This window comes from Pleuronectes platessa, chromosome 6 (assembly GCF_947347685.1).
Source record: "Pleuronectes platessa chromosome 6, fPlePla1.1, whole genome shotgun sequence".
Lineage (NCBI taxonomy): Eukaryota > Metazoa > Chordata > Actinopteri > Pleuronectiformes > Pleuronectidae > Pleuronectes > Pleuronectes platessa.
The window spans coordinates 26480841-26508286 of record NC_070631.1 but is presented as its reverse complement, the minus strand read 5'-3'; the positions used below and the strand labels follow the sequence as shown (position 1 = coordinate 26508286).

Below are 27446 nucleotides of genomic sequence, written 5' to 3'. Positions count from 1 at the left end.
TGTCAATTTACACTTATTTTCCCAATAAAGCTTGATATCTCTTCCAAGGTGATGTTGATTTTGAGTGATTCCCTGACCACCCTCCCCACCCCCTCCCCCACTGCAGCCATCGTCACAGAAACAATCAGATTTTTGGTGCAGATCCACATTGTAAACTCACCGGCTGAGAACACTGTGGTTTGTTCATTTTGGGTAAATCTGAGATGTATTCTGGCACTTTACTGACATTGAAAATGTCCATTAAGAATAGTAAAAAAATAAAACTCAACAAAAGATTATAACTTAAATTAATTAAATAATTATATTTTTTTGCATAAGTAGCTATTTAGACATGACATTTTTAGGGGGACAGCAGTTGCCTTCATTACATTCTTACCATGTTGCATGAACTTCAGAGTTTGGTCTGACCATGATTGTGAGTATGCAGACACATAAATGCAAATTTAGTGTGATGCTGGGCTTGCATTGGAGCATCACTGGTAAAGATGGTTAAACACTGATAAGCTTGTTAAACACTGGTAAAGATGGTTAAACACAGGTTAAAAGAGGCAAGAGGTTAGAGGATGGTGCTTGGGGATGTGTAGTTAAGGCTAAAGTTGGGCTTACAGTGCCATGTGTGTTGATGAATATTTCAAAGACCCTCTCATTAAATAAACACAACAGGCCTCACTGCCTATGGTAACCCACCATCAATATTGAATGCTCGCAAAAAAAATGGACACAGTGCCGTTAACAAGCCGATGGCCAGGCCAGACAACAAATTGCACCATCTGACTGTGGTAGAGCTTTTTTCAGTGCAACACCTGGAGGAGGTCACTGGGTTCCTCCTTCCGTGCTGCTCTGACAATAATCCCAATAGGATACGCTCAAGGTGCTTCCAAGACTCAAGAATAGCCACTGCAAGCTGAGTGTGCTAGTTAGTTTCACGGTTTATCGGAAGCTGAATATTCTGACCGGGAGGAAATACTTTATTTCCATGCATGCTCCTGGCTCTTCAAACACATTTGCTCTTAGCTTTGCATGCACTACTTTCCCAGACAACTTGTATGCATGGTTGACTACAACACAAGCAACGTTATCTTCTTCTTGAGAACCATGTCTTCCCTCAAGTCTTCTCTCAATGGCTGGTTGATGAGGTGGGATGTCTCTCCCTTGTTCCCAAAGCGCCTCCTTTTGCTTTTCCTTTTCCTACCCCTTGTGTCTTCTTCCGCACAGCGTATGACTACAGCAGGATAGTCCCAGCAAGGTATATTGATACACCTCCTATTCAAAAATCACATGGCCAGTTGCTCCGTAAATTTGTCAAATGAAAACTGCTGGGGGATAGGAGCAGGTTAGAGGGGGTGTGGGGTGGAAAATAACTGGCGATGAGGGCTGAAACATGTCCCTTCATCTTCACCTCCATCATTCTCTCCCACTGAAAGGCTGTGTGTTAAAAAGTTGTCCTCTCAGAGAAGCTGCATTTAACCCTTGAAATTCAGCATGAATTAATTTTAACGCCTAAAAAAAGGTTGAGAAATGTTTTAACATGTTCTTCCAGTTTGATTCCCAAGTTTTGGTAATGATACTATTTTCAGCTCCTAATGATAAAAAATACGAGGTTTTGGGAAAATAAACTCACAAAAACGGTCAAAGTTAAAACAAATTTAGCTCTAAAACAAACCAATGACAGCCCCTTGCATGGTTCATAAAATCAAGCATCATCCTACAGAAATTCTGAATTAATTCTGAATTAACACAGGGACATTGTGATGATGGCTTCGCCAGACAAGTAATAGTAAAGTCATAGTTTCACAAAAAATATACTTTCTAAATGCTTTCATCCATTGGGCACTATCGATTGATAGCCACTGGTAAAAATCCCCCTTTGTTCGCAGAGTTTGAAAGGCTTTGAAATAAACAGCTTATGGCAAAAAGATATGCTGTATGAAAAAAATCACTGCATTTAATTCATTTTCCACTGCTACTTCAGTAACAGCCTTTTGAAAAGATATTCCAGACAACACAACACACAATATAACCTGTGATGCTCTGCCACTCTCTCCGGTTTGTTATAGTGCTTTCCTGTCTATGAGCGTGCTGGAAACACAGGCTGTGACAGATGTTTAAAGACACATTAAAACCATTGCAGAGACTTTTCATCTCATCTCACAACACGATTGTTCCTCAAAGTTTTCCATCGAGGAACCGCAGAGCCACAGTCGCTCTTTATTGAATTGTTTTTCCTGAGGGGGAGAAAAGAGCTAAATAAATGTGATTTTTGCAGATGGTTTTCTGCATGGATTAAGATAAATGAAAGCCATTTTAAAAAGGGACAGCATATATGGTAATTACCTAAACAATTAAACTAAACTCTAATCTGTACACTGCTTGTTTTAATTTAAACTTTCATTTGTATATTAATCAGGTTAAGAGTAATCACAGAGAAATTAGAATGCAACCTATGCCTTGACAGCAAAAAAATGCATTCTAGGTAAAATAGCTAGTGTAGTCCACAGAGGAGGAACTGTCTCTGTCGGTCTGTCACTTTGTTTTAACTCAGTTTGAGAAGTGATGAGTTATCAATCACACTTGACTTAAAGACACTTTAATTTCAATATGTCATTGATCTACCTGGCCCTCAGCCATGCCTTACAGCATGGACTGATTCTCCTCCATTAGAAACCCAGACTGGCGGCTGGGCAAAGCAAAATAACTCATTATATAGGCATGATTAAATTGTTGGCTTCTTCGTTTTTTTCAAAGCACAAGATATAAATGTTTAGACATGGTGTCAACGCGTTTCAGGTTATTCAATCACAAGAGGAATGCATCCAAGATGCGTTGAGGACACATTTTTAGATCTGATCACTGGAAATTGAGGTTTCCAAAATCGTACTATTTGACTGACAAAGACAGAAACTTCCAAACAGAGATACAGATTGAAAGCAATTAAAACCCCTTTTCCTCACACTCAAGCAATTTGACAAACTAAAACTGTGCAGCAGACTTTGGCAACAGTAACATTTAGTCAAACAACCAGGAAAGAGGAATACACATATTCCCTTGCCTGCCATTGCAATGCACAGCCACCAGCTGCTGTCCTGTCCACAGTGTGGACATGGCTGGCTGTCAGCAGGCTTAGCCAACACTGTGCCTTGAATATGACGCAGGAAATGGGCCTATATTCCCTTGGGGAGTTTACTTCCTCTGAGCCCCCACCAACACAACTGCCCCACCTCCCTCTTGAAACAAGCGGTCCCTTCTGCTGGAGGCTAGATATCCTGAGCAGCCGTGAGGGCGTCTTGGGGTGGGGGTGGTTATAAAACTAACGGAGGGAAGTTTGAGCGCATGCACAGCCAAATATTTTAGTGCATTGCTTTATAATATAAAAAAAACATAATTGACAATTCCTTGCTATACCACGAATCGGCTTCTCCTACAGAGAGCCATAGGATAACAATGTACAGGAATGTGCTGGCAGCCGACACTGTAACATAGCATATTTTGTGCACAAACACAAAATGGGTGCTTTGTTGTTCTCAATGAATTCTTTATACACATGAATCTCTAAACAAATCACTTTCCACCACCGCAGAATGGAAATTACTCACTGGATAAGAGGAAATCTGCACTTCCTTTTCAGCTGTAAGCAGTGGACTCACTCTAGACTGTAGGAATAATCATGGATGGGGACGGTAACAGTTGTGTTAAACATCTTGACATAGCTACAGATGTGGCATTTTTTTAAATATAGGCCAAAATCGACAGAAAGCAAAAAAAAACATATTGTGTCTGATCAAATGACATCAACTAAGAAAACTGCATTATTTCTTAAACTGAAGTAATTGGTGAAAACACAAGAGACCGTACGGTACTATCGCCACTTAGGAAGGAACTAACTAAATTAAAGTTGGATTTATACTTTCTGGTTTTTGAACAGCAAAGCTTGAGTGGGCTTAAAGACAAACGACCCCCCCCCCTCCTCAATTCTCTTTCTCATATCTGCCTTACACAGACGGATTCTGTAGAAATCACATCATCTTGAGGGCAAATTATAAAGTTAGCAACATACTAAATCTGCAGCCGCAATCCTTATCTAAACATCCTGATGCGGAAAGCCACTGATTATGTGTGCCACCCACATGTGTACCAGCCAGTAACCAAAAGACTTGCAGCCGGGGGCTGGCATGGGCAATCCGGAGAAGTGTTCCACACTCAGCTTATAAATTTATTTTAACAATTCAATAGTGCTCCGGCTAACATCCTCTCAGATAAGAACAGATAATGAGCTCATACTTCTTCTGCAAATACAGGCAGGCAGCAAAAAGTGAAAAGCTGTTTTTACTCAAACGGTCCGTCTCGGGGGGGAGGCTCTCAGAAGAGCGTCTGCGAGGAGGGAAGTGCGGCAATATCACTTCCTGTGTCTGTCTGCATGCGAGACTGCTGCTAACACTTTTGTTACAACCTTATTAATATTCACAGAGCCACCCAGTTCCTGGGCTGACAGCACGCAGATGATGGCATTTTCTTGTGTGCTAAAAGGTAGAAGGCAGCGCAACGCAGTCTAGCACTTTACCTCACATCCTCCATGAACACTTTCAAAGTGCCTGGGCTGTGCTGAAATGTGCTGACAACGGGGAGCTCTGTTGGTGTAAGTTAAGCATTTTTCCTCAACTCCTACCCAGCATGTATTCCTTCATTAGCGTTTTTTGAAACAAGGTAGTAGAGGAAAGAAAAGGAGGCGTCAAATTAAAAGCAGGACAGAGGCTCAAAATGAGCTTTGGGCTTAACACTTGAGTGCCCCATCGGCACTTACAAAAATAGAGGAGGCCCCTGAAAGTGGGGGTCCTTGAGGTGTGCCCACTCAAGTCTGAATGAAAGTGTGTGCCAAGAGTGGGTATTCACCATGCATGGCAGGACTTTGGCACTCTTCGGGACTTCAAGGGTCTCTCTCTGAATTCACTTATCTTTGGCAGATTCCCCTGAAAGAAGCCTCAGCGGGGACATGGGGGGGGGGGGGGGGGGGGGGGGGGCCTTCTGGTAAACACTTTTGCAGCTACTTTCTGTGCCTCATCAACAAGTCTGCTTCCCCCATAAGTACACTTTGTTTTCAGTCAGGTTGGAGTAAAGATGGAGTTAAGAGGGGCAGGATCAATGTGAGTGCGTGTATGTCAGAGGTGGGTGGCTGGTCTGAGTTAGGTGGATGTTTTGGTGGGGGTGGGGGGTCCCGATGTTTGCTGAATGCTCCCCTTTGTTGGGATCATATTATGTTTCCACCACAATACTTCTAAACCCTGCTTCATCAACTCCATTCATGTGTAACAGTTCATGCAAATGGCCACACTAGCCTTTTTTTCCGAGAGGTGGGTTGGGGGGTGGGATTCTTTTTATCAGTCTACCACCCAACTACCCTCTCTGCAAACTCCTGTCTGCACACTGAAGAACAGATTATAATCTCTTAATACATCTTTACAGACACTTAGCCCAAAAGGCAGAGCCGAGGGTAGAACTGAGAATCTGATTAAAATGTTTGTAGCCAGAGTCAGTGTGAACGCTCGGATTCTGATAATTCAAATGTTTAGGAAAAGAGAATCAGAAAATGTTGTTCCAACCAGGAATGAAATATGAAAGTCATTTGACAATGGTGGCAGCACATCAAACCAATCAAAAGTCCAACATTTGTTATATACACTCACGGGGGCACAAAAGGCTCCAGACATACACAAACACACAATTGGCAATTTTTCACATAACAATAATCACACTGCTGACCGAGTGTATCCCTTCCCCCGGGAACACACAGACTGATAGAACAGCTAGAAATGTAGACTAAGCAAGATATAGCCTCAGTCCCAAGAAGAGAGCGCGAGAGAGAACATGAGCATCTGTGTCTGAGTCAGAGAGAGAGAGAGAAAGGAAAAACTGAAAATTCTTTTAAACTGAAGCAAGGAAGGAAAAGTGTTTCCCCGTTGACATCAGAGCTGATGTTTGAGCTACACACTTCTCCTGGATGCAGTTTATTGTTTCCCATTGAACCATTTGTTGGTAAATGAGTCTGTATTTACAGTACAGGCCAATAAAAGCCTGAGAGGTGTTTCACAGGCAAATAATGGTTTTATTGTCACCAGAGGCGTTTTGTTGTCACTGCTGGATGAGGCCTAATTAGTAACAATATGGCAATGATGACCAAATACTAAGTGGTCTCTATACAGGAAGGGGTCAATGACCCCCGGATAGACAGGCATGACACACAGTACGAGACATCCATGTGACGAGTCACGGATACACTTTCGAAATATGTAGGTAACATATTTGTATTATTCATTCTGTTGTGGGGCCCACAGGGAAGCCTCCCCAAAACAACCAGGAGACATAACCATGACCACAGGCGGAACGAGGAAATCCAGATCTTCAGGACACCCTCTAGGTGCGAACATTTATTGAGGCATGCAGGGAAGTTTTGGCAAATTCAATTTGAAGGGCTATAAGTTTGCATGTAGGGAGCCAGACTACATGGATTCACTAAAGTAGTGCATTTGAAGGCTTGGATAAACGGTATTTTAAAGGAAATATAAAGAAAGCTCTGCTGTTAAAAGAGATAAACATATGTATGCACGTAGCTTACATTCCCAATGGAAAAATAAACTAAAATGCATAAATTTGGTCTTGACAACAGAGGAGAAAATAAAACCAAACCAAAAAGTAGATGAGCTGCACAGGAAGGAAACAGCTCCCATGGCGAGGGGCAGCAACTCACCCTAGACGATGCTTTCCTCTTGTACTTGTTGGCGAAGTCAAATTTCTCCTTGATCTCTTCCAGGAGCTGCTCAAGACGGGCCTTCTCCTCTTTCCCCGTGTAATCCTGGCCCAGGAGGATGTACGCTCTCCAGTTTGCCGAGTCGAAGCCCCAGTGGCAAGTCCTGTTCTCCTGCGCCTTGTGACTGTGCACCACGAACTTATGGGTCGGGTACATGAGTCCGCAGTCCATGCACTGGATGCACGCTGCGTTGGGGCTGCTGTACAGCTCCGGCACGAACAAGCCTTTGCACTTGCCGAAGCACTCGTGGTAGACTTTGAAGCTCCTCTCGGTGAGCTCCAGCTCCAGCGCGCCGCCGCTCAGCTCCTTCTTGCAGCGCGGCGGGTAGGCGCCTCCGTAGATCAGGGCGTTGCAGAGCCGCTCGGAGTCCGTCTTGGTGATGAGGCCGCAGGACGGCGCCGAGAAGGGCAGGATCCCCATGACTTTGAGGATCTCCAGCTGGTCCGCCGTGCACCGGGAACAGTAGATGTGCAGCTCGTCGCACACCGAGTTGATCTGTTGTAGGCTTAAGTCCCGCAGCACCGTGTTGAGGATCTGCGGCAGGCACAGTCGCTTCTCTCCGCCGACCACGAAGCACGAGATGGTCTCGGCTTCCAGCACCGTCTCGCACCTCTCCGTGGAGCGGTCCGATGGGATGAACAGCGGGCCCGGCATCACCGGCGGCGGCAGATGCTGGAGAGCCGGCTCGGGCTCCTTACCTTCCTTCTTGAAGAAAAGCTCATGTTGCCACCGGGCAGAGAAAGCCGCCGGTCCCCCCAAAGAGCTCATAGAGCTGAGGTGAAACTGCTTGAGAGTTTGTTGCAGTCCCGGATGAGGCTGGAAGCTCTGGCGACTTACTGTCTCCATGTTTTTCCTCCAACTTTAGAAGCGCAAGTACTTCTAGACGACGACCGGGAATCAAGAGTTTCAATACGTCCCTGAGCCTGGTAAATCCACTGAGTCCCAGAATTGACCAAAATGTCGACGTGCTTCATCAAACATCCAGTAAAAAAAAGTCCCAAACGGCCAGTGGACTGTTTTATTCCTGCGGCTACTGAGTGAACACCGGCCGGTCGCTCCCTGCAGCGACTCGCCGACTGTCCATATCCGACGAACACGGCTCTCCAAACTCCAGAGAAGAGACAAAGTTCCGAATGTCGAGGTCCAGGACGAAGCGGCCGGAAACAAGACACCAGCGGCGGCTGTGGGTCGATACGGCTCGATAAGAAAAATCCTGATTTGAGGTTGTGTCCGCTGTTGAGGAGCAGTAACCCGCTCCGTCTGCCCCGCAGTTCACTGTGACTGTTTGAGATGAGATGTCTGAGAGCCTGCCTCTCTCTCTCTCTCTCTCTCTCTCTCTCTCTCTCGCTCTCTCTCTCTGCCTGTCTATGTCGCTCTCTCTCTCTGCCTGTCTATGTCTCTCTCTCTCTCTGCCTCGCTCTCTCTCTGCCTGTCTACGTCTCTCTCTCTCTCTCTCTCTCTCCACTCCCTGCCTATGTCTCTCTCTCTCTCTCTCGCTGTGTGTTTGTGTGTCTGGCTCGGTCATTGAATACCAGCCAGGAATGTGAGTGACTCTGTGAGGCTGAGCTCCTCCAGGAACAAGCCTGCAGAGAAAGGAGGAGAAGAAGAATAGTTATATATGCACATATATATATTTACTACTTAACAAAGAATAATATTATTATTATTGTATAACGGTTTCTGCTTTCATTAATAACATAATTACACCTCTCTCTTCTCCCCCCCCCCCCCTCTCTATTATCTCCCCCATTTTTCTCCTCTCACTCCAACCGGTTGAGGCAGATGTCCACCCCCATTGAGTGTGGTTCTGGTTAATGTTAAAGTTTTTTTATCTCCACAGTCATCTTAGTGTTAGCTTGTTGTGGGAACTGTTGGGTTTCTGTTGGGTTTCTCTAGAATATTGTAAGGAGTTACTAACACTACTAACTGCCTTAAGATGATGCATTACATGTGGTAAATGGGTTTAAGTCGGTTTAACCGCTCCTGTGTTTGTGTATATGCGAGACAAGACAAATTTAGCTTTGTTAGGGGAAGCTTGCACTGACTGTGGTTTATTTATTTTCTCCTCTGCTTGAATGTGTAAAAACGGTTTGGCAAGTAGCAGGGAGTAAACAAGCTTCATGTGTTGGGGACCTTGAGAGACAATCCTGCTACTGCAATGATGAGAGAAATTAAATTTTTCACAGCTCAGACTTAAGAAAGCGTTTGTAAGCAGTAAATTCACGACCACGGTCAGAAATAAATAAATCAAGATAGTTGGATTCATCTATTCATTCTATTGATTTTACTTAAGGCCATTTAAATTGTTATCTCTTTTTGTAGAATATGTTGATTTGTTCAGAAGAATGAAAAGCTTCCTAAAGCCAGTTACCACTATGGTATCTCTACATGAATGAGTGAGTTTGGGGGTGTAACAGTCTATTGATTCTGAATATCTGTACAATTGTTTCTTATTTTGTTATACGTTCAGGGAAATACTGTGACATGTTACTTCAGGGAGTGAAGAAGTAACCTGAAGTCATCATCAACCGGGGCTTCCACATCAGAGGGTCGTGTGTCCAAAGCAAGTTCAACTTAAGCAGTGATGAAGCACTTTGCTGTTCCTGTGGCGTCCCCTAGCCACACACGGCTGTAACTGCAGCATGATGGAAGGGGTGTGAAAAGGATGTGGGAGAATGTTCCAGTGCAGGTCATCAGAGTCAAGGGGTTCGATTCAAAAAGGAACCGATGATATATCTAGTATGATCTATTATTTGAAGCCTTTCTAAAGGTCTTTTTCCTCCCATAGTCTCTCTCTCTCTCTTTCTATCTCTCTTTGCAGGTATCTCCAACTCCAGAGCAGGATAAAAATTGTTATTATTATTATGATTATTAACAATAATACATATTATAAAAAAATGTAATTGTTGCTGCTCTCATTAATAATCAACAAATCTTTACACTGTTATGCCTTTAGATATAATTAGTCAGAGCTGATACCTGATGGTGCGCAAGGGTTCCTTGTCTTTCTCTCCTCTGTCTCACCCTCTCCTCCCCCCCTCCCCTATCTTTCTTTCTCTTCTCTCCCCTCTTTTCCACCCATTTCTCCTCTCCTCCCGAACCCAGCCGGTCGAGGCAGATGGCCGCCGACATGGAGTCTGGCTCTAGAGGTCTCTTGCAGTTTATGAGGGAGTTTCTTCTCTCCACTGTCGCCAGAGTGCTGCTCATTATGGGAACTGTTGGGTTTCTCTATAAATGTTAAGGTCTTGACCTTCTATGTAAAGTGCCTTGAGATAATGTATATTATGATTTTTAGACCATAGCGTTCAATGGCTCAGATTGTGGAAAAGAGTCCGTAAAGTGTGAGTGGATATTATTCACCCTAAAGGGGGCTTCTGTGTTTGATCACTGGGTATATTGAGTTTTACCAACTTTTACTGAAAATACAGAGCAGGAGCACTCGGAAGCTTATGACCTAACATATAACATTTTACTATGTTATATGTTATACATATATTCATATTATTTAATTTAATATTCCCCAATCCTTCACCCTGTTAACTGCTGCTTCATTTGACTATGTTATATGTTACGATGATATATGTTGTATGTTATATAGTATGTTATTTTTCTATTTTGTAAAAGTCGTCTACTTTGATTTGATTTGATTTGATGACCCCCTCGGCATTTACCAGTACCTGGTCGTTTAAGAAGGGTGGGGCTCAGGCATGGGCAATTGAAATAATGTCAGTTATTGAGCCAATATTATTTTCATCAATAGCAATATAACAGTAATATATATTCATATAATGTGCAAACACAGTTCAGCACACATTTGATCAACCTCAGATTTGTAAAAGGTTTTACTGTTTATAGTGTGTCTGTCAAAGAGTTTTAAATAATAGCATAAATTCAAGAAAACAAAAACATCTTCTCTTTAAGGTTGCAATCAACGATAATTTTCGTTATCGATTAATCTGTTGATTAATTTCATGATTAATCCATTAGTTGTTTTGACCATAAAATGTCTGAAAATTGTAAAAAAAAAATAGATTTGTCTTTCGGCGGCTGTGGCTGAGGGGTAGAGTGGTCGTCCTCCAACCTGAAGGTCAGCAGTTCGACTCCCAGTCTGACCCATCTGCATGCCGAAGTGTCCTTGGGCAAGATGCTGAACCCCGAATGGCCCCCCCATAGAATAACAAAGTGCTGCGAATAGATGCACTGTATGAATGTGTGTGTGAATGGGTGAATGTGAAACTGTACTGTAAAGCGCTTTGAGTGGTCATCAAGACTAGAAAAGTGCTATATAAATACAAAACCATTTACCATTTCCCAAACCCCAAGATGGCCTCTTCAAATCTTGTTTAGCCATCAAACCAAATATATTATTTACTGTCATTAGATAAGCAAAGAATATATAAAATATCCAGCCTTAAGAAGCTGAAATAAGAGAATTTAGATTTTTAACTGTTGGAAATTTACATTTAAAAAAGACTCAATGCAATTAATCAATTATCAGAATAGTTGCCAATTGATTTAATAATCGATTACTAATCACTTATCTGGTTACTTGTTGCAGTCTTATTCCTGTAGGTTGTCAGGCAAGTCCTTAAGGAACTGATGAGAATTGGGTCCAGGCTGCAGTTTGCTTTTCACACATGCAAAACACAGCAGGAGATATTCTGCACAGATGCATTTGCAACAGCAATAAATTATCCATAGGATTCAGATGTGGGGTGGTGCAGCAGGCAGAGTTTGATCAGAACATATTTTTTCTGCTTCAGATATCACGATTGAGATATTTTTCATCTTTTTGTGTTTTTCATCTTTTCATCTGCCGTGTGTTAGAAATGCCATGAACACACCCATTCGCTCGCAGTGAATCCTGCGGAGGCTCTCCTGCTGTGTTCTCACATTGGCTCCTTTAGAATATTCTGCAGACTTTTTTCCCAGGGACTGGCCTGGACAATGTCCGCAGAAACTCTCCGGTTTACATTTGAGTTCACAGATAGCCCCTTGAGAGAATATATGGAAGATCTCAAGATTTCAGTGCATGTCAAAAAGCAGTTATCATGTCAGACACAGAGACCACTACCTGACTGACTGCAGCTCTCTGCTCATACAACAGGAGATGCTGCACAGAAGTGTTTGGCAAGGAGATTAACTGTTATTTATCAAGAAAGCACATCACTTTTTAGATTTGTGTTTTTTAAAGAAAAATTAACATTGAACCTTGGTGGTGTTGGTATACATGCTTTTGATATAGCTGCTTTCCCCTGCTTCTAATCTTTATGTTAATCTAGGTTAATCATATCCGGATTCAAATCCAGCGTCTGCACAGTATATTACATGCATTGAGTAGTGAGCTACCAAGCAGTGGCATACAGTTAGTGGTAAGTGATGGTTCCAGTGCCGGAGCCACAGGATTGGGCTTTGTCCCATCTAGCTGACAGATAACTAACCTTTCCTGAGGGGGACCAGAGCCTTCACGGGGCCTATCAGTCTGGCACGCAGCCGTCCTCTCTGCCAGCACTGAGCTCCGACAGCTACAGGCTGGATGTGGGCCTACAGTACTATACTGGCATACTGTATCACTGTCTGTGTGTGTACGTGAAGTGGTACTGGATACAAGTGAGATGCAAAGCTTGTGCTTCCTTCAGGCTTCTCATCCTACCAAGGCCAAAGCTGCTAGACAGTATGTACTGTATGCCAAGCCGCGTTTTCAAAGATTCATAATGTTGCCAGCATGCAGCGATTGTCCTCTTGCTCTCCTTTTTCCCTCATGAGATTGTCTCTGCTCTTCACTTACTTGTGTTCTTTTTATTTGTTCCCATTCACTCTGCCTTTTTAATTCTTCCCTTGTATGTGATGATAACCTCTATTACAGCTCAAAGGGTTTTTCTTGAGAGCTGCATCGTCTGGGGCACAATGGACACTACCTTCTGCTCACTGTGAATATGAAGGTCCCACCGGATGCTGGGCCTCCCCTCATAGCAGCAGACACTGCATTGCATAATGTTTTTTGAAAACCGACGTGATCATTGCATGGAAGTCCAGCTGCATGAGCAAAACTATTTTGAAAACTCCTCCCTGCTGCTGTGTTCAAGGAAGCTCTGGCTTCCAGTATGTAGCAGCCGGGACAACAAATCAAGAAACTTTGCTCCTGTCTATTTTCACACAGGACCAGGCACTACATTAAAAAGACAAAGGTTTCAAATTAAATATTCTGTTTTGGTAAATTACCAAAGATTCTCAGACACCTTGTGGAAATGACACTTCCCAAAATGGTTCTTCAGGCTGCGTTAGACTCACCATCAAATTTAGTTTGACGATACATGAAGTATCCAAGTGATCTCTTCTTTTCATTGAAGTACTTTAACAGTATATAAATAAATGACCCGCCAAACCCTGTGGGACAAACCTCTTTATTACAGCAGCAAGATTGGCTCAGCAGAAGATCTGAGGAGGTTTGGTCAAAAGGACACCATGAAAACCAGAAATTCATATTGTTTCCCCCTGAATAAATTTTCATACGGTTTCTCTCCTAAAATAGAATAAAATGTAATTAATAACACTTTTAATTAACTGTTATTGAGATTAAAAGTGTTAGTCAGCTTTAGGTGAATTTTGCACTTGGTCAATCTGCCCACATCAGATGACAAGTAAAAAAATTCACCTAAAGCAAGAAAGAAAAGTACAGTCACAAATATGTTAATATTTCAGAGGCGAACCTTTCCCTTCCATTAATTTCCAATTGAGAATGCACGAATGTGGATAAGAAAACATTCTCTTCCCGTGGCTAAGCGAATCAAAGTGTGGTTTTACGTGGAGTTTAACTTTGGGGTAATTAGACCCTCAATATCCGCTTTGCATTTGTGTGACCAAACTGAGCTACATGTGCTACATCCAAACAATTACAACCTAAAGACTACGTTTCATCCATATAACAGCACCAGTTGCAGATCAGATGGAACAGAACAAACCTCAGAGGTGGCACTGAGATGGACATGGTAGGTCAACATGTTGTCAATGATAGGAAACAGAGAGGATGGTCATTATGGGGCAAAGAGCATTAAGTGAGTAAAGAAGCAAGTGGAATGAGTGCGCGAACAACAAAGTTTTAAGTAAGTCAATTCTTTCATGCATTTCATAAAGGTCAGTTTTCTAACTGGCTACAGTCTATCTGAATGGGTATATGTACGTTCTCAACTTTCCATGGACAAATTAACTATTGTTGTTTGCTTCTCTTTAACTTAAATGGTTAAGGCCCCTGCCACCTCACTTTTATTATCCTCCTCATCATCTTCACCATCGCCATGGCAGCGCAGCACAACACAGCATCACGTGGGATGGATGACATAATGTTTCTTTCCAGGCGCAGGGTTGCTTTTTTCCCAGAGTAGCACTATGTACCACAGGCTTGGCCCACTGCTCTGCTTTTGTGTTTCTTCTCATCTGTGGTTGAGGTAGAACAAACTGATCGGCCAATGTCAGCAACTCAGCGGCAGTCCTTCTGGAATACTCATCCAACGGGTTACTGTTTCCAAAAGAAGAAAAAAAAAACTCTCACCTTATTTCAAAGTGGCAGGTTTTCCCATAGTGCTGTTTTCCATTCTTTTAAATAATGCTTTCCTCTTTGCCTTCTTTTCTTTTCCTTCCGCTCAGTCCAGCTTTCCCTTGTCTTTTTCCATTGCATAATTGTAACCACTCTCCGTTGGTCCCTCTCTTCTGGCCAAAAGCTTAAAAGGCTCAGAAAGTCCCACCATTATTATGACTTCAACTTTCCACTGTATGTGTGTCCTAGCAAAGGGAACAAAGTATTATCGTTGCAGTTACTATTTTTGTATGATGTAAGCTTCAGTATGCACCGAGTACAGGTCCTTGTGCAAGAGTGACATATTAAAGTGAATGTTGATGATTAGATGATACACGTAAACAGCACACTATACAAAGCTTTTTCTCATGCTGTTTCATTTGGAGGGAATCGAACACTCTGATGAACTCCATAATTTGTCCATTTTCTCTCCAATGATATTTTTCCGTTATGTTCTTTTCACGGATTTTCATTGATGACTTCACTTGTTTTGCACGTATTTTACATGCTTTTTGTGTTCTTGCCTTGATAACATTCTCCAGCCAGTTCCGTAGTATAAAGTCTGCAGAAAGTCCAGAGGAGCCCTTGAGACAACACAGCAGAAAAAGCTCCGCAGAATTAGCAGAGAGTGAGTGTCACTTCTAACATGTGACAGAAACAAACCAAAAAAATGCGTATATTAAAAAAGAATCCAAAGAACCCAAGATGGAAATAGCCGAGCCATACAAGACACTGACGGAGATGTCAAGCGTTTTTGGTGACAAGGTGCCAATGTGCTGGAAACAAAAATATGTGATCTCAGCAGCAGAATCACTACATAACTATATCCTGCCTCTGCCTGCTGAACATGTCTGAGCGGATAATCTCCTGCTGTTATGTTCATGTGTGAAAGGCAAACTCTGCAGAGAGTCCGGACCCAATTCTCCAGAGATCCTCCAGAGGTCATGTCTGAAAAAGGCTTAATACTATTCAGTGATCAGCCAGTTCTCCCTCCAGCTGACAAACAACGCTGCAGCTCGACTTTTACTGGAATAAAAATGTCTTTGACCTTGTATCTTCTGACCACTGAGATCTGCGGGTAGAGCCCGAATTTTTACTCCCAGGTCTCAGCTTGTGACTAAAGTCGAAAAGGCCTCTGCTTTTGAAGCCTCCACACTATGAAACTCCAACTTTTTAAAAATCCTGTCACTTTTGTTGTGAAATCTTTCAGAAATTGACTTCAACTTTCATATATACAGACTAATCCTATTATTTTAGATTAAATTGTTTCTATATTTGTCCTCTGGTTTCATTCCTTTTGTTGAGAAGCATTTTATATTAGGTTGAGATAACTGCTATATAAATAAAGTTAATTGTTATGCTATGGGTATTCAATGTTCAATGTCTTTGCTTGGTTTTCCCATCCATTTATGTATGTGCATCATTATGACATAGAAGCGGAGTAAATCTACTATTGATGCTTTGGTATGATTGTTTGATCATCATCATAGCTCAATTTGATTGGACGGAGGGTACGAAAAAAGATGTACTTTACCACCTGTCCCATCCAGTCCAGCTTAACACAGGTTTACAGGCGTCCTCACTGAAACAAACAGTATGTGGTATTAGTATGAGGTCAGCCCTCAGAGTATTTATCCCACTATAAGTTTAAAGTGTCACTTGGGCTTTAATTCCAGTCTGCTCTGATGATTTAGGTTGTTCAGTTCTGCCTTCTCCAACTTAAACTACTTTAAATTGTATTCTTTTACAAATCATCTGAGGATGTGCACATCATGACAGGATTTCAGGAAATGTCCTCTATACAGGTATTACCCACAATTCCCTTTATCACCCCCCATCCATATATCCATCCATCCACTGTCTTCTGCTTTGCCAAGCTCGGGTCATGGAGCTAGCCGGCCAACTAGGGCATCCCATTGGTCCAAAATGTTGATGCTAGGATCGTCTCCAGTTCAAAAAAATATGGTCATAGAGAAGCATTCCTGGCCTTGCTGCACTGATGCAATGTTAGCTTGGTATTGATTTTAAAATCGAATCGTTGACTTTACACAACAAAGCCACTATATATATCTACTAACACTCTATGAGCCCGGGTGCCATCTTTACTCTGCTTATGGCCTTCTGTTCATTCCCAGAGTCTGACTTGTTATAAAAGGCTGTCATGCCTTTGCAGCACTGATCCCCAAACTATGGAATGACTGCCCGCTGAGATTATATTTGCTATGTGTGTAGATCGCTTCCTAAATTAATTTACTTAATTTACATGATTTAGTGAAGCACATTGAAATTTATTTAGAAAATGGGAAAGCAAATTAAGCTAATTATTATTATTAATTTATTATTATTATTATTATTATTATTATTATTATTATTATTATTATTATTATTATTATTATTATTATGGTCTTGAATAATGTGGTGGCGAGCCCCTGTTCGCGAGGAATTCCTGAGGTAAAACAGGTCAGTCTCTGATTGGGTAGAATCGCGTGACGTAAGGTTTCAGGAATACGGAAGTGCCCGTCGCTCAGCTTTAGCGCGCATTTTCAAAGTGATTTATCGAAATGGATGAAAATCAAACCAAGTCCAAACTGAAACGGAAGAAATCGAGTGTGGAGAGGCCACAGGCGGAGTCATTTTCCCGGGACAGAGAGAGAAGCATGGACATCACAGAGGAGATCTGTGGGTGGGTCTGTCTGTAGTGTATCCTCTGTCTGTACTGTCTGTACTGTCTGTACTGCTTGTACTGTTACTGTGGATTTATCAAACGTTAAAGTATCAGGTTCAAACTGGGGATCAGCCTTTACAGCCCCGGGTTTCATTAGCGGCGTTTGTCTGGTAAGGAAACGCGGCGCCAGACGAGAGAACGAACCTCCGTTGAAAAATGTAACGTTTTAAAGTTGTCTTTAGTGTGAGCTGGAGAATATCAGAGAAAAAACTCGTTTGAAGACGTTTTATGAGCCATGAAGTCACAATATAATAATCGGCTTATGTGTTGTCCAACAACAGCGTTAAATACAATGTTTAAACTTTTGAAATATCCCGATATTAATAAATAATTCCACATTTGAATGACACAAAAGTGAAATTATTATATTCTGAATGAACGTGTTCAGCCTAATATTGTAGAAATGTCGTATATATATCTTTCCATGATGATGATATTAATATTAGTAACTATTTCTTTAGCACCTCTTAACAACAGCAACATTTGTTTTTGTTTGCCTCCACCTGAACAAGGTTGGAGGCAACTTCCTGAAGTTTAAGAACATGAAATTCAAATAAAGAGAAATAAGGGCAGCTGTATACATACATACTATATATACAAACTTTGCCTGCATCTGCAATGAAGGAGAATACATGGACTAACTAGAATGGTACTCCGAGGGCTCATACATCTGTCAAGGCCCAATATGAAACCACCCCCTCTGAAACCACATTGAAATTAACCAAAAATTACATTTTTAAAATACTTTTATAGAACAGTGCTAGGTTGTGAAAAACATAGGTTCACATTTTCAAAAAAATGTAAGAAATTAAACAATATATTTATTTGTTCATTGGCCACAGTATACAGCATATACAGTGGCTTCAGATAATATACAGACTCTTTACTTTAAATTGTTGACAAAGCGTAGGCAGAGTAAGACCCTAACTGTATCTGATGCCAGTTATAATGACCTTTGATTGGTTGGTTCTCTCTTGTTGTTTTATGATATAATACCAGTTTTAGGGGTCATGGCTGGGTTAAAAATAGGACTGTGTTATTGTCTATTTCTACTTCTACTTCTATTATTTTTCCCTTTTATATTACGTCACAAACAGACGTCACCCAAATTCACAAATTCTTAAATAAACCAAAAACAAAACTACTACTTGTATTACAGTCTTTTCAGTCAGTCAAAGGGTTTGATCTGGTGTCTGTGAGCTGAGGTACCAAATCCATTTCGACCACATTCACTTACATTTCTCTCATTTTATTTATATAGAAAATGTTAATCGCTCCATTTATATAGATTTCATAAATACTTTTGACCAATCGTCTAACCACTTGTCAAGGATTTTTTCCCGCCAATAAGATATATTCTCATTAAGTACTTATCTTCCATAGTCTGTAATAAAACCCAATAATATATTGGCAGAGCATCAAATGGGATAGTGATCTGAAATATAGTTTCCAAAGACTTGTGAAATGCCTGCCAGAAGGATGTCATTTTGGGCAATCCCAAAACAGATGATAATGGTTAGCTGTGGTGGATCCACATAGCCTCCAACAACTCATTCCAGCAGCTTGGAATCTCTTCTGGGCAGGGGTTATGCAAAATCTTATGATGATTTACTATCCAACTGTGCGATGATGTAGTCATCCATTGTGATTTTCAAATTTTCCCCTTTAATCTCCAGATATTTTTCCCATCTATTTTGCACACGCTGAGTGTTTTCCTTTTAAAAGACCTGGAAGCTGTTGTATAATGTAGATATTATTTTCCCGACCCCTCAGTTATGACTTCATTTACCTGGAGGCTCACGTGAAGGTATCTAAAAACATCTTTGTATCGTCGTTCCTGTAACATTTTTTAAATTTTCCAAAACGCTTTATTACTCCATAGTCTACTAAGTAAAAGTATGCTGTGAGCCCTTAGCTCATCCAGACACATCCAGATTTCTATCTGTAATATCCACCAAATTGCACACACCCTGATCTGGATCCAGACTCAAATTGAAAAAAATACCACCACATCCTACCACAAATTTCATGGTAATCCATCTAGTAATTTGTGTGTAATCCTTCTAACCATCAAACAAATGCAGACAAAAACAACTTGGTACATAATTAAATATAGTTCATATAATCCAGGCACATTCCAAATTTTATTATTTTAATATAAACAGAAGAGACTTGTCATGAATCTATGTCCTGTTTTGTATTTTCAAATCAGTACAATCACAGAAACAAGCAGTTTCATGAAATGCTGACAAAATTATTAAAAAAAAATGACCATCATTTCCAACTCTTCCATACTGGGTGTTGGAAGATGAGATCTATTAGTTATACATCTTGAAACTCATAATCTACTCTTCGGTTAAATCCAACACAGTAACATTGAGGAAAAGGCTGAGCTGCATTGCAGAGGGAGAAGCAGACTGCACTCGGTTGTGTGAGGCAGACAGTGTGTGATCTGGGCTTCACAGGTCAGTGGATCCTGCAGCCGCATGGTGGAGCAGAGAGGAGCTGCCTGCAGCGGAGAGTCTGTGGGCGATCACCCTGAATTCTGCCCTGCCGTACCTGCAGGACCAGCACCGGCACCTGGTCCCTGATCTTCCAAATCTGTCTGCAGGGGTACGTTACCATCGAGTGTAACTCATAACTCTGTTTCCCTAGTGAAGGTGATGAGACGCACAACTAGACTCACATCAGAGACACACAACATCACACAAAATTACAAAAAGATCTAAGTTCAGACGTTAAGTAATACAAACATAATAGAGTTCGTAGTTTTGCTAATTTGACATAATTTGACATTATTGGTGTGTAATGGCAGCAGCTAGCAAAACTCATTATTTCTACAACATGAATGTGTGTTTATTGTTAGTCTTTGGGATTCATGAATATGGTTCTTCCTACGCATTCCACCACCAGTGAGCACTTTTCAATATAATCCACACTAATTGCTTTACCAGAGGTGGGTGCCAATGGAGGGGGTCATCTATCTGTAGCAATGTTGGCTTTGCAAGATGTGAGCTGTAACTATGCATAATGTGTATTTAAAGTGCCACACTTTCATAAAACCTCTGGTATGTATTATAAAATATGGAACCCTGGTGGTAGATACAAATATTTTCCCTTTGCAGCAGCAGAGTCGTTTCCACTGTGGGATTCATACAAACCAGGAGAAATTGCAACATGCCTCTGTTGATTCAACACAATTACCTTTTATTAATATAATTTCTATGTGGTTGATTTTTAGACATTGCAACTTTTATTATCTGTGTTAAATAAGGGAAAAGTGTCTCCCTTCAGATGCTTGAAAGCTCCCACATTCAAATTAATCTTTTTCTTTCCATGGCACCTCAGAGACCCGCAGCACAACAGTTAGGTGAACAATGGTGGTGTGACCTCAGAGAAGACGTGGGCCCTCTCCCCGAACCCGCTCCACCTTCTCCGAGGACTTTTTCGAGTCCAGATCCTCTCGGCCGCTGCTCCCCTCAGAGGGAGGTTGCAGTACATACCAAACCTGCAGTGCACACCTCTGACACACAGTTCTCCTCTCACAGCAGTGGCAGAACAGCACCTCAAGCCCTCGGTAAAAGACAGTGGTCATCCCTCCACAACCGAGAGGAGGCGGCATCATCAGCAGGATGCTCAAGTGTTAGGGGAGGAGAGGGGGGGGGAGGAGGAGAGCAAGATGAAACAGTTGGACTGGTGAAAAGACAGCTTATCACAAACCAGGTGAAGAAGAGAGTAAATGAAGAGGAGGTTGTGATGGATAAAGAGGAAGAGGAGGAGCTGGGGAGTGTCAGAGGAGATGTAGGAGCTGCAGGAGGAGGAGAAGAAGGAGGAGGAGAAAGGCTGCAGAGCTGCCCCATGTGCCTGATTGTGTTTCCTGTTGGGTAAGAAATGCAACAAAATGACTTCTTTTTTTCTGTATCACAGGCAGAGGCAGGATAGAACGTTTTCATTCTGCTGTGGCGATCACATGTTTTTGAAAGTCCGGAGGCTCTCATTTGGACATTTGCGTTCTCACATACAGCCCCCCAGGATCTATGGAGCTCAGTGCAGGTCTGAAAGCAGCTTTACAGTATACGTACTGAACTGTAGGTATTATTATATATTTAAGGACTATAATCAGGTTCTGGCCCAAAAAACCTTGATTGCAGGCTCCCCGGTGGAAACGGTGAGAAAGTCACTGAGAATAAAGTGTTGGTTGTGCTGTTGCGGGCCTGGTCCTTGTCTGACCTGGTGACTCTGTTAACGTTGGCCTGTGCAACAGCAGCCGCCTGTGCTCTCACTCTGCACGTCTCCTGCAGAAACAATGGTCACCTCTGTGTGAGCGGACACAGAGGACGACAGACATCTGCTGCTACCCTTACTCTCCTCGCCCTCCACCCATATTCCCCTCACACGTGCACACCTGCAAATACAATTTTAAATAATAGGACTCACACTCGTTTTTACCACCAAGAACGATTTAAGGATCCGATTCAGCTCAACAGTTAAATTGTCCAGTGCTTTGACCGCATACCTGCAAAGCTACTCACATTACCCATCAGCCTTAGCAGTACTTTGTGCCTTCAGTGCTAATTAGGAAAAGTTAGCTTAAACCACAGTTGCGTGCACTACATCACAGAGCTGCTAGCATGACTGCAGACTTGTTGTGTGTCCACCCAGACAGCAATCATGGTAAACTAGTTATTAACTAAAGCCCCTAACATCTGTTATTGTGACTTCAAGGTCAAATAACTCTGCAGCAGACACAAGTTTTTATCGACTCCAGCAGTGACGGAAACATTACACCTGGGTTAACGAGTTATTTTGGCAAGACAGCAAGGTGAGATACCTTCTGTTGTTACCATGGTCGTGATGTTGAACGGGACGTACGTGGGAAAAAGAGATAGGCCACCTCCTCGGCCAATGCCTCGGCTGGCAGTGGGAAAAGAGTCAATCGCTTTTTTAGCGGGTTTAATCGCGTTTTTATTTAAACCCACCTTTAGCCTCTAATTTTGGTGTAAAATAGGAATAACATGCCAGGATGCGATGGGTTTGGATTCATCGTCCTGACACAGTGACAGCTTGAAATCGTTAGTTTTGCAGGTAGAAGTCTTTGAGCAAAATGTAGTTGATATTCACTCTAGTATAATTTTTCATTTCAACAATAAATTCAACAAATACGATTTTCTTGTTGTCGGGCTGTAAGTAGCGTTATGTAAGTGTGTGTTCACGGTCAGCAGCAGAGGTAAATCTCCTTGTTCCTGTCACTCCAGGTTCACACAGATGGACTGTGACGGTCACCTGGCCCAGTGTCTGTCGGAGATGAACGTGGACATGACCTGGTGAGCCCACAGGTGGCTACGCTGGCTGCCGTCCAGGAGCTGTGAGCAGCCCAGATGCCCCACGCTCTACAGGATCCCGCTGTACGAGGGACACACCCAGAGCACAGGGAGCGCTCATATTCAGTGATGTTCTGACACCTTACACAGGCCCCACACTGGCAGAGGCACTCCTGCTGGGACACAAACAGCATTTGTATGTTACAGGAGAGGGGTCTTTTTGAGGAATGTCCATCTGGCTTTGGTCACAATGACTCTGACTGCACCTCTCAGAGGACCCTGCTGTCATATTTTATTTACCCGCTTGAGACCCTAGTTCCCACTACATTTGAGTCCACTTGATCGTTTCCACTTGCCCCCTGGTAGCCTACCTTTGATTCCAGCCAGTCAAGTCCTCCAAACTTAAATGACAATTCGACCCATCATCAACTGAACCAGGTCACATCCTCCTCAGAGAGCTACTTCATAAGTCCACATTCGACTGATTGATTGAAAGATGCAGTTGTTTTTTCAGACATAACACATTTGAATTATAACTGCATACAAATAACCACTGACTAATATTAAGCTTAAAAAGTTACAGACGTGAACTGTGGAAGATGTTTGGAGAATTTGGTCCGGACTTTGCCTTTCAAACATGAACAACACTGCAGGAGATTGTCTACTCTGACGTGTTCACAGAAATCTCTCTAGTGTTCAGATGAGGGGTGGAGCAGCAGGCAGAGGCAGGATAGAAAACCAGCGTCGGCTCTTATCACCAAAAACTCTTATGACATCTATGCGTATGCCACCGCTTTTTCATCCTGAGATATTTGTTATCTTTTTGTTTTTATTTTCAGTTTTACGTCTGTCGCATGTTAGAAACGTCTTCAACGAGTGGGGGGCACGCAATTGCTGTGAATCCTGGAGAGGATCTCCTGCTGTGTTCTCACATCGGCTCATTCCGGCGTTCTGCAGAGTTGTTTCTCGGGCGCCAGACTCTCGTTTTTGTGGTTTTTACGCACATTTTTTCTGATGGAGTGAAAAGAGCTGAGCGGGTTTAAGCTTCGGCTCATTCAGCCCATTTTCTTGTTACTTTGGAAAGTCTTCATACAACCAGAAAGCCCAGAAAACAAGGAAAAACATTATGTGATGTAAACAAAGTACAGAGCTGTTGCTGGGACGTACTATTCACCTTTGCCTAGCATAAGGAAGCAGGTGTGAGCCAGGCTCCGTCCACAGGCAAGAAACACAAACATCACTTCAGCTTATGAAGACGTTGTTTCTTGCTGGACCACATGCAGCATCAGTCGGTGTCGGTGTAACAGTGAGCGGGGCGTTATTGTTTGTGTGCAGATCAGTTCACGTGTTCATCCGTGACCTTTAGAGGTTCCCCTGCCCCCCCACAGTCTTTTAGCTGAGCAATGCTGAAAAAGTCCCGACTCCAGCTATGAACTGAGACTGATTCATTGACCTTCTCTTGCTGCTCCCAGAAAAATACCTTGAACGTTTGAACGAAATGTATTAAAACCCATTTAAACTGAATTCTGTGTGTTCTGTGTGTCTTTGCTCCAAGTCAACTCCACCTCAGAGAAAAGAGTCTCTGATGAGCTCATGCTCGATGCCGTCTTCCCCACCCAAACAAAAAAACATGAACAATTTCGATTTAATCTGAAAATATTTTCAGAATCATATTTCTGTCTAACTGCAAATGTGCTTTATACACGTGAAGTGTAGATGGTTAGGATTGTGAACACTGGCCTTGATATATGCCCAGTAGAGTAACTGGGCTGCAGATATCCAACGAGAATTTCTAATAAACAGCTAATTTTTCACTGCATCAATAAAACACAGATAATGATATTGGAAGATGACAAGTGGTTAATGGCCCTTTTAAGTCTCCCTGTATTAACAGAGTAGGTGCTGATCAGAGGGTGCGCGCAAACACATACACCTGACCCCCCCCCCCCCCCACACACACACACACACAAACACACTGTGTAGCATCTGAAAAGATTGTTCTGATGTCTGCAAAAGGGAAGGAGTCTGTTCACGGAAAACCAGTATCATTTTTAATAATTACACATATTTACAAAGATGCGGTGAAGCAAAAGGAGGCGTTCCCCACCAGCAGTATGTTACAGCTCAAGACCAGGTTCATTAAATTTTAGACGAGGACTCTGTTTGTTTTACAATGGCCTTCACTCTTCTGTGCTGTGGTTTCAAGGACTCCCAGTTCATCTGTTGGTCCCTTCAGAAAAAAAGGATGACACTAATGTTTCACCTGCTGTGTGAAAACATGACATTAATGAAGTTCAGAGGGTCGGAGGACGAAGCTTCCTTCAAAGCTGAAGTGATTTCCAGCTTCTTCAAGTGTGTGTGTGAGTGTGTGTTCAGTGTGGTGAACTAATCGGAGCTGCTTCTTTCTCTCTCCTCTCTATCCGTTCCTTGCCTGACTGTAAAGGCCCTGCAGCTAATTGAGGCCCTTTGACTCAGGATCATCTAATTAATCCTATTATGTTGTTATCAAATTAGTACGGGTCAGATTTCATCAAACACTTCTCAGCCAACACAGAGCTGTCTTTCCTCACAAGTGCACAGACATAGCGATTAACACAAAGCTTGTAGGAGAAGTGGTTTTAAAATAAAATCCGGGCTCACGTATGATATTCACATATGTGTTTGTTTTATTAGCACAAGGCTCCTACACTCGGTTCCCTTTTCGCTGCTTGCTGTGTATAAATGTGGCAGTGTATGAAGTCAAACCTGCCTGAACTAGAAACAGCCTAAAACTTCCCTGTATACAAATAAGCTCATGGCTTCTCGTTGTTGTCATCGTTGTTGTACACCCTGCGTGTGCGCAGCTTCAGGGGCAATGCGAATTGTGATTAAAAACCCTCTGACGGATCAAAACTGCAGGACCGAGCAAACAGCATGGAACTGAGCGTACGAACCACGGGGGCTGTAGAGCTGAGCAGTGAGTGCTAGGCTGACTTTACACTGGGCAACTGTCTGTTATTGATGCTGAAGCTTCAGGATCAATGCAAATATAAACATGTTTGAATTCCTTTTTGTTTTATTTCAACAGGTCAGTGTTAAGTAAGTCAACTTTGTAAATGAAGGATGGATAACATAAATGATATGTTTCCTGATTAAAATCAAGACATTGATGCCTGTTTGATGCCAACTTTTGGTTTTCTGTCTGAATATTTGATTGTGGTCGATACTCGATAAATGATCTAAAATCGACCAATGGTTATGATATATTGAGTCTTCAAAATGTGTCTATAAATCTTGAAACTTCTCATCATGAGTAACGAACTGCCCGATGTTGGAGCTCTAACACGTAAGTGTAGAAAATATCAATCATCAGACGTTTAAATTGAGAAGCATAGTTTTAATCTCCATGTGAAACATTTATGAAACATATGACTGAAGAGAAAGTTGATTCCTGAGAGAAAAATGTTTTTTTATTTAAAGTCCTAGTGACATTAAATGTCCTCAGTATTTGACTTTAATATTATTTAATACCACTGTTAATAACATGCTGTCTGTCCTTTGCCTGTTCTCTACAGTCAGTTCAGCTGTCCATGACACAAGAACACCGGCCGCCCACTCCGAGACCTTTCTGAGGGATTAGCACGATTTTTAATCCAAACAGATTATTTTTGTCATTTCACTTGGTCTTTATGACTAAAGGAAGAATCTCACGATGTTAGTGGGATTCAGCTGCAGTAGCATCCGAGTTGCACCATGTAAAGTCAGCCTCAGTGCCGGGATGGAAACACACAATGATCCCGAAATAGAAATGAGACACGTTTCCACAAGGCGGAACAACCCACCGGTCACATGACATTTTTCAACTGGCTGCAGATGGTCACGCAGTGGCAGCTGGTGTGGAAGAATCCGAGCTCGGCCAGCAAGCCTGTACACACTGTGGAGGCCAGAGCCAATGAAATGCCTCTTAGCCGAAGCCCTGATATCAGGTTTATCCAAATCGGCCAGGCTGTGATTGCACTGTGGCCTTTATACACCTTCATACTGGGTTTTATCCAACAATGTACAGAAGCTCTCTGCTGGAGATCCATAGCTGAGTCCATGATGGGTGAAGAAATGTTCAGTAAGATATAAGTGCATTCAGAGACAAGGTCATTAATTTGAACTTTGAGGCACTTCTTAAATAAAAAGTTGTGTCCCAGTTTGTTAGCCCCCAACCCCCCCCCCCCAAGTGTTTGTGAAAACCATAAAAGATAGAGATAAAAAGGAGAGTTTGTGATTACGAATGAAAATGTGCCACTTGCATCAATAAAAGGCATCGTCAATTTTGGACTTACTACCTACAATATAATACACAATAATAACTTATTTTTTTTCCTCTCATTGTACATTCTTGCTCGTGTGAGGCCTCGCCCCGCCCTACAAGATAAAAAAAGGAAAAGTGCACATAAAATGTCAAGTTCATTTACAGAACCATCATATTCATCCAGGGATGTGAGTCAAGTTGAGATGTGTTCATGATGGCAGGCACAGAATCAACAACAGCTCTCTGTTCAAATTACAAAGCCAGTCGTGCTTTGACATGAGGATGGACATTCTGACGGAACAGAGGGATGAAGCCAGGGGAGATTAAGAAAAGAAAAGAAAAGAGGGGAAGACAGTGGAACGAAAGGGAATGTTCTTGTAGTTCAGCCTCTTTATTTTCCTTGTAGAAAGAAGAGTTACTACTCCCAACAAAACTGAATCGTCCAGGAAGGAAACTCTCCCACTCTCCTGTTTGCCTTGTTGACAGGTCCAGAGGGTGAGTTCGTCCTCCCCATCGTCCTTTACTCTTCTGCTCGCCTTACAGAATTGGCGAGTTGCGAGTGGTTTTTGGCTGAGACGGCAGCTTGGACAGACAGTAGGTGGGCGAAGGAGGAAGCTTCGTCTCTCCTTCATACAGACTCTTCTGTGGATAGCAGCAGGGGGTTGATGTATTCAAATCCCTCAAATTCTGATTGGTCTATTCTCTTGATGACGTCCCTGAGGAGATAGGGAGATGGAACGCAGAGT

At 42.3% G+C, this 27446-nt stretch overlaps 3 protein-coding genes across 3 annotated transcripts in view; 1 reads left to right on the top strand and 2 right to left on the bottom strand.

The window, feature by feature from the left end:
• skia (v-ski avian sarcoma viral oncogene homolog a) overlaps positions 1-8142 on the bottom strand; it is a 70308-nt gene extending 62166 nt beyond the window's left edge. The window contains exon 1 of the mRNA XM_053425038.1: positions 6740-8142. Within this exon, the coding sequence (XP_053281013.1) occupies positions 6740-7645 (906 nt within the window). The 5' untranslated portion in view covers positions 7646-8142. The remainder of the gene's footprint in view (positions 1-6739) is intronic.
• An 8752-nt stretch (positions 8143-16894) lies between these two features.
• On the top strand, positions 16895-23921 carry si:ch73-70k4.1 (uncharacterized). The gene is made up of 4 exons (XM_053425132.1): positions 16895-17055; positions 19563-19710; positions 20446-20981; positions 22353-23921. The coding sequence occupies exons 1-4, from the start codon at positions 16934-16936 to the stop codon at positions 22423-22425; spliced, it is 879 nt and encodes a 292-aa protein (XP_053281107.1). The 5' UTR covers positions 16895-16933; the 3' UTR covers positions 22426-23921.
• Positions 23922-26647: 2726 nt separating this feature from the next.
• The window catches only part of prkcz (protein kinase C, zeta), a 124416-nt gene continuing 123617 nt past the window's right edge, over positions 26648-27446 (bottom strand). The window contains exon 18 of the mRNA XM_053424252.1: positions 26648-27416. Within this exon, the coding sequence (XP_053280227.1) occupies positions 27329-27416 (88 nt within the window). The 3' untranslated portion in view covers positions 26648-27328. The remainder of the gene's footprint in view (positions 27417-27446) is intronic.